Raw genomic sequence first — 11,434 nt, forward strand, 5'->3', positions numbered from 1 at the left:
ATATCTAATTCAATTTTGTTTATCGTGAATAACATGGGACGTTGGCAACAATACACGTGTGTTCATTCCACCTTAACACTTTCAACCTGAATTACATTTTTCCTACAAATTTTGTTGCCGCAAAACTATCGCTATGGTTACTATAGAACCCATACCATGCAGCTCTAGAATTTCGGAACCAACATTCAGTATTACGAATTCGGTTGGCTGACTTAGATACCCCACCGTTTGGTTGAGCTAGAAAATATTATTTTGGAAATCGTTTAATCGGTGCAAATGTAATTTCTTCAGCAGCCCACACTAATCGGATACCAGATTTTCTCAAAAGGCAGTTACCAAGTCTTCGTTTCAAATTTGTATCTATTTTCGTTGGAACGGAAAAACAAATGGTTCGAATGAAGCAATTTGATATATATGGTAAGTGACAAGGTCGATTATATTGATTATCATCGATATAGAAACGTATCTGTTTGCATTGGATAGTACATCTAAAATGATGACACAGTAAACCGAACTAGTTTCCATTTATTTTTTAGACATACCAAGAAATGATTAATTAAATTGCGTCGCATTTGGGCTAATCGCGAACAGAAAATATATTCCTCGGAAATATTGTTATTCAACTAAAGGACGACTGCCATCAATCATGAACCAACAACAACAACAACAAAAGCTTCAACGAAAGCAAGCAGTTGTTCAGCGAAAAACCAGTGCAGAAATTGTTAATGAAGCAAAAAATATGCTGGCTGGAGGTACGTACATTGACCTGTGTAAAAGATGCGACGAATAAATAATTTTTAGGCGCAAAATGGCAAAATTATGCTTTAAAATGTTTTGCTAGCCGTGTCGGTCGGTATATAGTGCTATATCGATTTTTTGATAAACTGTGCGTGTCGGAAACTGAACAATAACGAGTCCATTTTTGCTTGTCGAACACAGTGCAAACACAAATTGTTTGTATCTACAGAATTGTATATGTCTTCTTTGAATTAGCAATGCCTTCGTGTATGCCTTCCTTATAAGCTGGTCAACTATAGGTCTTTTGCAATGTAACATTCTATCGCAAAGTATACGTTTTGCTTAAGGCACGAACGCTGTACGAATTCTGTTGCGATCGTCTACGAATGACGCCACATCTGTCTTTGTTATCGATAGCGACGACAAAAATAAAGGTCTGGGTAGTACGGTCCTTTATATATACAGTCAAATGCGTGTTTAAAAAAATTGAAGTACAAGATTTTAAATCAACAGATCATAGTTAGCCGTCTGTCACTATTAGTCAACATTATTTACCTATGAAGGGAAGGCTCGGCAAAAATTAGGGAATTGTGATGTTTCGATTCGAGGAACAACGTTTAGCTGCTCGACGAAGATTGCTCAATAGGGTCGGAAAACGACAATTGAGTTACAAACAATTTTTTTTTTTTTATCGATGAAGAACCTAATTATAAGACACTTTGTCTCGTATCATATGCCAAAAAAAGTTAAAACTTTTTTTTATAAATCATTTTGAAAGTCACTAAAAACACGAAAATTCGAATAGAAATACAGTATGTCATCAAAAATTTTTGTATTTCGATTCGAATTTTCGTGTTTTTAGTGACTTTCAAAATGATTTATAAAAAAAGTTTTAACTTTTTTTGGCATATGATACGAGACAAAGTGTCTTATAATTAGGTTCTCCATCGATAAAAAAAAAAAAAAAAAAATTGTTTGTAACTCAATTCCTCCAAGACATCGCAACTTTTATGCAAGATTTCGTAAAAGGACGAATTTTCTAGTTTGGAGACAAATTATTGAATTTATCTCGATGCCTTCAAAGCCATAGCTTTTTTGCGTCATTTTGTAAAAAGACAAATTTATTAGTTTTGACTACGAAAACTAGTAAAATGACAAATTTATTGACTCACAGACTCAATCATAACTTCCAGATTAAAATGAGTTAGCACAAAACTGGCACACAAGCTTCGTTGCGTGTGCCAAATTCTCAAAAACCTAGGAAAAAAGGTAATCTGGCACATGTGCTAGATTCCACTTCATGTACGGAATTTGGCACCCCCTTCACGTGTGCCAAATTCTCGGATCCCTCGTGTGGATTGTCATTAGAAAGGTAATTTTATGTTGTTTCAGAGCAAATAGGATCTTATGGGGGTTTGGAAGCATCTACGATGAAATATGAGAAGTCGAAAAGTTTAAGTGCACTGAAGAAAAATGCGTCCGATTTCGGTAGGCTGTTTATCAAGGAATCGCTCTCAATCTAGTCAATGATTTTCAAGTTTCGGGATTTTTAGTTTGACCCTGAACATAGCCTGAATCGTTTCAGGTTCAATTTGTAAACAACTGAACGGCCTGATGTTTAGAGATTATTAAGTGACGAGGGTAAACGATGGATCTGACTGAAATAACCTCTTCCCGTCAGTTGTGAAGGATCTCATTTTAATCACAGTTATCGATTTTAGGTGTTGTTCGCTTAATATCAACAAAAAGGCCGATAACACCTCGTGAGCCACGTCGATTATATGGAAAATTGGCTCCGAGTGGTCAACGACCTCCTAGTGCTTTCAGGTAAATTTTTCTGTTCGTGCTAATGACTTTCAAACAATGGCTAACGTTACCCTTCCACAAACGCCTACCAGTTTACGTTACCTTCAATTTGAAAGTCGAGCGTTGCCATCGATTGATCCGTTGCCAACGATTTCGAATGGCCGGCTACCAGACAATGCATCACTGTTGAGAACTCAGTCAACTGGCTCGTTGCAAGGAAGGGACGATGATTCCAATAATAATCAAAATAAGCTACCGTCACTGTTGTTGCATCCGGCAAAAGTTACGGTGTCGATGGACAATTGTAAGTCAAGTTCGCATACATTCATTGACGGCTAATATCATTTGTTATCGACAAGATCGACAAGTAGAAAGAGTTCCAACTAACATCTTATCTTATGGAGCAGGCAGTTGTTTAAACATTAAACAAATGAAGTGATAGCTTCGATCTCAATGATATGCTTGCCGTCTGTGAAAGGTTAATGGTTGTAGGTTTCCATTAAACATTTTATTTGTATTTTAAGTATATGAGGAAATGCCTCCGCGGAACGATGATCAAACAACAACCTCAAATACAAGAAACGTCCTGGTCAAACAGAAGAAAGACCCAGTCGTTGAAGCTCCAAAATATTCCAAATCGAACGCAGTGGACGATAAAGTGAAGAAAGGGCGACTGTTACGGACCAATGATCTATTAGCACAGTCGTCAACGGAAACGTTGCTGGATATGTTAAAGGCTAATGCTGGTATCAAAGAGTGCAGTGACGAGACTACTGCGCACATCAACGGGGTATAGTTCGAACGATAACTTGAAACATTGCAAAATTCAATTAATTTTTCGTGTTCCAAGATTCTCACTGAATTATATTTACGAGTGAAAGGAGCTCGTGGAGAATGGCGTGGAGCTGTACTCGGGTCGTTGTATGGATTGGTAGAATGTGAATCACCGAAAATTTTACTGTCTGTTGCTAGAGTCGTTCTCGTGGTAAGTTTACATTTGAACTAGTCAAATTTCCTAAACTGCAAATCCGTCTTCAATCTCCAGCTTTGCGTCACTGGGAGTAATTTAACAGGGGCTTGTAAATTGGTATTTAAAGTGGCGAGGAATGCAGCCAACGACTACTTATTTTTTGAATGTGATATCCCAGGTTCATAGATTAAATTCTTGTTTCTGTAACTTAAAACAACCTTACTCTTAATAGAACTGCTAGTAGAGGGTTTAGGACGAGCCAGTCCAATTGAAGAGCCAGAGGCCTGCATTTATGGATACGGTGCGGTCAGGTTTCTGGCTTCAATGAGCATTAAGGACTCAGAAGATGCTTCATCATCGGGTAAAGTTCGGACAAAGACAGTTTCCCAGAGACTAGTACGACAAGGTGCTATGCAATTGATGATCCTTCATCTCCAAATTTTAAATGAATTTGTGAGTCTTGTGTCACCTCGAATTGAACTATAGATAGAGCTCAAAATTCAATTTTTCGATCAGGGAGCCACGACGAAACTAAGCCATCAACTCACTCATGCGCTATTTCAACTTTCTGGGGCATTCCGTGCATTAGTATTGGCTAAGTCACCCGCTGAAAATGATAAGGACTATGCTGTGCCTTCCCTTTTCTCAGCAACTGCAAAGCAATTTCCTCAGATAAAAGAAACATTCGAAGAAGAATCGTTCCGATTGCATCTAGCGATTCCGCATTTGGTACGTGCTGCTGAAATATCCATGGGTGAAATGGTAGTGCAGACGAATCTAGTGCGAACATTAAGCATAATGTCAGAGAATGGTGAATGCTGTCGCGTTCTCTCGGAGCACGCCAGCAGATTAGGCATTTTATTGGGACCAATTGGAAAAGACTATCCGGAAAAGTCGATGGGTATGTTGGTTCGCTTAGGGTATGTTCTGGGAAATGTAATGGCCTCATACGATTCGGCAAGGTGTCAGGTATGCTTCGGAAGAACGATCATCGAAAGTGAATCACCCAAATGTTGATTTTAGTTTTTTAACAATGACGTCGCAATGGACTATCTACTCGGCACCTTAGAAAGTTGTTCCAACAAAAAGTTCGTTGACCAAAAACAAGAGGGAGAGATCCTTGACGTTACAATCAAATTGGTGAGAGTTGTGGCTAATATGAGCGTCAATAATGAAGTTGGTTATGGGCTCGGGGTCAGGAAATCTTTGGGAAGCACTTTGTTAACGCTTCTTCTGGCAGTCAACAATTCTAAACTGAAATCTGTAAGTTGTTTGATTTACATCGGTGTCCTGTCTTTTGATGACCTCGAAGTTAAAATTATTTCAGTCAGCCGAACTAGAAGAACTATTGTTAGCTACACTGGGAGCATTACACAACCTATCTTTCTATCAGGTCAAAAACAGAAGACGAAAAACTGATGAAAATGTCCCACTTATCAATTCATTCATTCCTTTCAGGATTTAGCGGAAGATGATAACAATTACCCAGTCAGTTCGATGGCAGCAAGACTGTCAGACCTAAGCGTTGTTCTTTGCTCAACCATTGTATCTGGACCTAATTCTGCTAAAGCTGAGGCCGCCAGAGTACTTGGGAATATGACGCGATGTTCAAAAGTTCGTAATCATTTCTGTGAGGCTGGTGGTTTGAAAGTGATAGTTCAGCAATTGCGATCAGATGATTTAGAATTGGTAGCTGCATCATGCGGCATTTTGGTCAATTTACTTGGAGATTGGGAACGTAGATCGGGTGAGTTAAAAATGCTTAGAATGGTCATGATGACTTAAACTGCTTAAAACTCACAATTGTCCCTTTCCTGTCACTAGTATTTAGAGAGCTCAATGGGCCATCTTTACTCATCGATGCTTTACAGCACGGTTCTATGCAAAATTGGGTTCTAGCTGGTATCATTTGCCAAGTAATGTTGCTATTTTATCAGTAGAAGACATTATCTGCCACATTGATTACTTTCAGGCAATGTGGAACTATCTAATCGATTCACCGTCCATAGTCGAACTGCTAGGCGAAAATGAAACTGAATTCATTGCCGGAATGCTGTCGGAGTATTTGGACGAGGATACACTGTTCAACGGTGAACAACCCGATCAGTTGTGGGAACAATTTGCCATTGTTGCAACGGATTTGTTGGAACGCATACAGACGGCGATGCCGTATTCATCGTATGCATCGTCTGATGAGGATGACATGCAAGTTACTAAGAATGGCGACTATTGGGGTGGACAATTTCGAACGTGGCTAGATAATGAACATTAGCCTTAGCGTTAGTCGCTTGTGGTGTTGATAGCGATGATGAAAATAAGCGCATTCTAATTAGAGAAAAACTTATGTTAAGACCAATGAAGTAAAAGATGTGTGTGTCCTTTAAACAGAAAACAAACGTGTAACAGTTGTCGAAAGGTTAGTTGAGTAGTGTGTGCAGCCGTTGGAAAGATTATCAATGTAATTCGTGGAAACAAAGCACCAGCAGGGTGCTTTGGTGGAAATAAATAAATTTCAAACTCATTGTATTTACCAGGACTAATGTTAGTTTTTCAATAAATAGATTATTATCAGTACATGGTTTGTGGTTTGAACAATAAATAGTTAATTTCGGTTTAAACAAGTTAGCAAAAAGCGATGAACGCTAGGGTGTGTCGATTTCAATTTTTTTTAGTCATTCCTGGTTCCGCCCTACCACGATTCACCCTCGCACTAGCAATAATAATCAGCAATTTTTTTTTTTATAAGTCAATATAAGCTTGCATCGTCACTTTTTCAAAAATTTTCGAGCTATCCGAGATACTTGGATTATGTATCCGAACCAAAAAAAATCTACAGATGCTTTTGCAGAGTTTTCACTCTGTACGGCATCTAGAGGGTCTACTAGAACATACAAAAATTAAAAAAAGTTACAAAAATGTTTTACCGTCATTTTACCAACCAAGTTTCACCGAGGTGGAATTTTCAAGAATTTTGTATGTGAAAAAATCATCTCTTCTGGGTAAATTTTATTCAAGCTATTGTTGTGATAGCTCATTTTGTAGGGTTTTCAATAGCGAATCTAGCAAGCGTACACTTTCGATAGGTAAATCTAAAAATTTATTGGTTAAGGCTAGTAGTAATTTCGCGCCGTATGGGCGCGAAATTACACTATTAAAGTAGGAATCTCGCGCCACGTGCCCATAAGGAATTTCTTGCTGGTAGGAATCTCGCAACGTCTCAGTTGCGATGCAGGCATCCTAACATTTTGTAAAAGGAAAATCCACTTTTTCTGAGTAAGGATACCGGTATCCTTGATACAAAATACGTGTATCCCAGTTGGGATACCGGTATCCTAACGTTTTGTAAAAGGAAAATCCACACTTTCTATGTCGGGATACCGGTATCCTTGATACAATGCTCTAGGGTGTTAAAATAAAATTCGCATCTCCAAAATTTATGTGCCTGATACTCAACTGAATCTACCGCCAATTTATTGCCAGGTACTCGTAAAAATTCTCTAAATCAAGTTAGCCATTGAAAAATGTATGGGCGCGAAATTCCGCTATAATATGTGTAATCTCGCGCAGCGCGAAATTACTCGTTACCTGTTGGAAGGCTCAAAAACGGGGCATTTTTACGAGTGTTTTCGAAAATATAACAAATTGACTTCTCTTAAAAAACTAAGTTTTACTATTTTCAGCTTTTAAATGTGTTATTGATGATTAATAATCGAATTTCTGTCAAAAATTTTTATTTACTCTCTGCATTTAAAATGTTAATTGTCTCCATACTCGTAAAAATGCCCCGTTTTTGAGCCTTCCAACAGCGAAACCAATAAATTTTTAGATTTACCTATCGAAAGTGTACTTTTAAGAATTCGTCTATCTCGAGTTAATCCTATAAAAGTGTTTTCCCTTCCCTTTGACATGCTATCAATTTTCACGTGTTCAATCCAAAAATGGGAAACTAACAGAAAAAACAAAAGATACCTATTTCTTAGAATTGAAAGACGAATCCAACACGCTATAACTTGCCCGGATGGCCGAACCATTGTATTTATTTTCCCCATAATTGGTTCAAGTTTTGGCGATATCACTAATCGTAATCATTTGGCTAAATCAAATTTTTAGTCAAAATCAATTTTAGTTACATGAAAATGATAGTATTTATCAAACTTCGGTACCAAGCCTATTCAATTATTCAAATAGATTGAAATGCATTTTAACAAATGTCGCAGTAATTAAATGAGCTTCAGTTTGTTTGGGAACTTTTCCCATAGTAAGGTAAGTGAGGTAGTAGCTGACCGGCTATAAGCAATTTTTCAACTTTGGTCATCAATATCTCAGGAAGATTTCGATGAACTTAAGTTTTTCCTTCGTCAGAATTTAATTTGATCTGTTCCCATTCGCCATTCCGGAGAATATCAGAAATGTTGACAATTAATTAATTTTAATTGTAAAAAACTGATTTTACGGAAGCACTGTTTTTGATGCAGTAGCTGACCACAAAAAAACGAGTGTTTTTATACCTGACCAGTCTTGTTGCAGTAGTTAACCGCTTCAAAATTAAGACATTTTTCGCATTATTCGACACATTTTCTCTCTTAATTTACTGATATTAACCAATTTCAATGATAAAAACACAAAATATCAACAAATTTTAATCACATCATTTTGTACCCAACAATGCACATGGAATATGAAATTTGTCACATGAAGAAAAATGTATGGAGTTTCGTGCGGTCAACTACACAAACATGGTATATTTTGGATGCAGTGTTTTGGCCACGATGTAATTAATCAAATATTAACTTTTAAACACTTTTGATGTTAATATTATTAATTATTGAACTATTTTCTACCTCAAAACACTAAAACTTGGTCCATAAATATTTCTTTTATTAACAAAAACTTAATTTATGCCACACCGATCTTACGCTTTTCTTAAGAAATATACAATTTTGTACTGAGATTGCACTGGTTTCATTTTATAGTTACATAAAATAAGCTAAACATAATAATCGCATTATTTTCGTGACAAAATTAATCTTTGGGCTCTAAAGATTAATTAGAACGTTAATTTGCGTATTTTCGATTGTAATCATGTATTTTCCAAAACTGATAAATAATGTAGCTGGTCAGGTACTCCTGCACGGTCAGCTACTACCTCACTTACCTTAGCAGATGATGCCATAAAATAAATATGATGACAATGTGAGAAAGTACACTTGTGCGTACGCATTGTTGATTTAAATTATTCATAAGGAATATTGTAGAAGTCCATTTCTCAAAGCAGGCATTGCATTAAACATCAAAATTGTGAATGTCACATTATGTACCGATTGATTATTTCTTTTTATTAATTAAACGTGAAATCAAAGTCTCAAGAGGCTGAAATTATAGCCTACGTTTGGGCGTTTCGAAATTTTATTTTTGATATCTTTTAAGAGGGAAGACTACGTGTAAATATGCTTTAATACAAAATTTAGTTTTAAAATAAATATAAACAAACGTTCGCTTTCATCAAGACGCTGTTGATGAGTGGTCTTAGTTTCATGATACTTATCCCGAATTACCTTGCATTCAAAAACAATGGGACAGAATTAACATCAACAAAATAACGTCATCGTTCGATTTTGTTGACGAAGAGGACGTAGCACGATATTTTGCTTCGAAATGTAAAGAATCGAATGGCTGATTGAAAGTGCTGCCTTCTAAAACACTCGGAACAATTCTAGATAACAACAATTTCAGAATTTCCATTGCGTTACGATTTGGATTTGACATTTGTGTGCCTCATCAATGCAAGTGTAACAATGCACTGGTCAATTCGAATGACATTCATGGTCTTGCTTGTAAATATAGCTGTGGTCGATTACCAGGACATGCTGAACGATATCATAAAACGCTCGTGAGCATCTGCACACGTTCCTTCAAGATTGGAACCACCTGGTTTGGATAACAAGAACAACAAGCATCCAGATGGTATGACATTGATACCTTGGGCGAATGGTCAAATCTTGTCATGGGATGCAACTTGTTCCGACACTTTGGTCCCATCTTACATCGACCTCTCTTGTCAAAATTCTGGTAAAGTTGCAGAGAAAGCAGCATTTCGTAAACGTTGGCTTTATAAAGAAATTATTGAGAGACAAAATCGCATTTTCGTCCATTCGCTGTCGAAACGCTGTGACCAATTTCTAAGGATGGACTTAAGTTTATCAATGAAATTGCAAAGCAAATTGAAGACGTAACTGTTGAGAGTCGCGCGAAAGAATTCTTACTACAAAGAATAAGTATCGCAGTTCAACATCGCAATGCAGCATCTGTTATGGGAACTATCCCCGATGGAAAAGCGTTGGATGCAATTTGTAATTAATTAAAATCTGTTTCCGCAATTAGTTGAGTAATACATTTATCTATGAAAAATAAAAAAAAACAATTTCCAACGAACGCTTTTTGGGAGAAAACTGCGACATAAAAATTTATTACGTTGCCTAAAGTTAGACTATACAATACAAAGAATTTTATGTAACTTAATTTACTGCGTTTTTTTGACCTCGAATGTAATATGTAATTGAAAAGGCTATTCGTATGAATAAACTGATTAACTGAATCACAAGATGACGTTTAAAAAAAACAACAATTTTATAAAAACGTCTACTATTAAACAAGGCATCAGAACAGTCGGAGCGTTTGCTGCGACTTAGCCCCGTACAACCCGTAATCCTATTTCGTCCGCAACCATAATACGTCCGTAGCCCTAATAAGCCCGGAACCCTAATACGTCTACAACCCTCTAATGCGTCTGTTACCAAAATGCAAGTCAAGTTGGGCATTGTCAAATTTACTGAAACTGTTCATTTTTAAAATTGCGCATAGCGCAATTACGAAAGCCCGTACGAAGTACCTCTCAAATGAAACCAACAATTTACGACATTATTTTAGAAACCCAAAATTTTTTGCCAAATTTCCATTGGGTATTCAATTACCTCTCAAATGAAACAAAAACTAGCAAAATCGGTTGAGATTTACTCGATTTATGTGCAAAGAGCACTTAGGGCCGAGTAGCGGCCTTAGTGCAAGGGCTAAAATTTGAAACGTTTTTTGCCATCATTCTATTCGGCATTCAATTATCTCTCAAATGAAACAAAAAATAGCAAAATCGGATGAGATTTACTCGATTTATGTGCAAAAAACACTTAGGGCCGAGTAGCGGCCTTAGTCCAAGGGCCCTAATTTGAAACTTTTTTCGTCACGTTCTTTTCGATATTCAATTACCTTCCATAAAAAACTAAAACTAGCAAAATCGGATGAGATTTACTCGATTTATTTGCAAAAAACACATAGGGCCGAGTAACGACCTTTGAGCCCTCCCAACAAGCCCACGTTGCATCTTACCCAAAAACAATGTTCAGCAACTTTGTTCTACTCGTCAATACCTTTCATTTGATATATCACAAGCAGCTATTGATTGCGTATTTCGGTAGATATCGTCGAAAGACTGAAAAACACCTATAGGGCCCTAGCTCTTGAGGGGCCGACCCTACCATGCCCATTTTCGAACTTGACCTTACTTTTGTCGATACCAATCGGGGAAAAAAAGAATTTTGAAAAAAGGTTGTGATTTACTCAAGCTAGAGGGGTCACGGACGGACGGACGGACATTTTTTTATTGCGGATTCGTCATCTATGAACATAACCAAATGCTTTGCCCTTACTGTCTGCTTCCAATTCGACGTGTTACAAACGGCATATTAATCTTATAAGCCCCCAGTACTTCGTACGGGGCTAAAAACAACATAGTTTTCCCGTTAGTAATGGATCAGTTAACTAATTGCTGGAACATTAATTTGTTTAATATTATTAATATTATATTTCCCATTTAGAAGTTGTATGCCCTGTTAAAAGGCACCGATGCTTGGTTTTTTTACAATTTTT

General features: G+C 37.0%; 1 protein-coding gene across 2 annotated transcripts; it reads left to right on the top strand.

Moving 5' to 3' along the window:
• The first annotated feature begins 265 nt into the window (after nucleotides 1-265).
• Nucleotides 266-5,981, top strand: LOC119084203 (armadillo repeat-containing protein 2). 2 transcript variants are annotated; one of them, XM_037194082.1, is made up of 14 exons: nucleotides 266-417; nucleotides 537-752; nucleotides 2,460-2,565; nucleotides 2,637-2,848; nucleotides 3,069-3,334; nucleotides 3,395-3,529; nucleotides 3,590-3,692; nucleotides 3,747-3,967; nucleotides 4,031-4,483; nucleotides 4,538-4,777; nucleotides 4,842-4,907; nucleotides 4,973-5,261; nucleotides 5,339-5,430; nucleotides 5,487-5,981. In XM_037194082.1, exons 2-14 carry the CDS (start codon nucleotides 647-649, stop codon nucleotides 5,784-5,786), a joined length of 2,589 nt encoding a protein of 862 aa, XP_037049977.1. In that variant the 5' UTR covers nucleotides 266-417; nucleotides 537-646; the 3' UTR covers nucleotides 5,787-5,981. The 2 variants fall into 2 exon arrangements, with proteins under 2 accessions (XP_037049977.1, XP_037049978.1); XM_037194083.1 differs by having other exon boundaries at nucleotides 360-752.
• Nucleotides 5,982-11,434: the final 5,453 nt, after the last annotated feature.

This window comes from Bradysia coprophila, unplaced genomic scaffold (assembly GCF_014529535.1).
Source record: "Bradysia coprophila strain Holo2 unplaced genomic scaffold, BU_Bcop_v1 contig_732, whole genome shotgun sequence".
Classification (NCBI taxonomy): domain Eukaryota; kingdom Metazoa; phylum Arthropoda; class Insecta; order Diptera; family Sciaridae; genus Bradysia; species Bradysia coprophila.

What these genes read in the sequence shown, in the direction of transcription:
- LOC119084203 (XM_037194082.1), top strand. Translation starts at nt 647, where the DNA reads ATGAACCAACAACAACAACAACAAAAGCTTCAACGAAAGCAAGCAGTT. An exon ending in TTGCTAGAGTCGTTCTCGTG is followed by an intron (nt 3,530 to 3,589) that starts GTAAGTTTACAT and finishes TTCAATCTCCAG; the next exon opens with CTTTGCGTCACTGGGAGTAA. An exon ending in ACAACCTATCTTTCTATCAG is followed by an intron (nt 4,908 to 4,972) that starts GTCAAAAACAGA and finishes CATTCCTTTCAG; the next exon opens with GATTTAGCGGAAGATGATAA.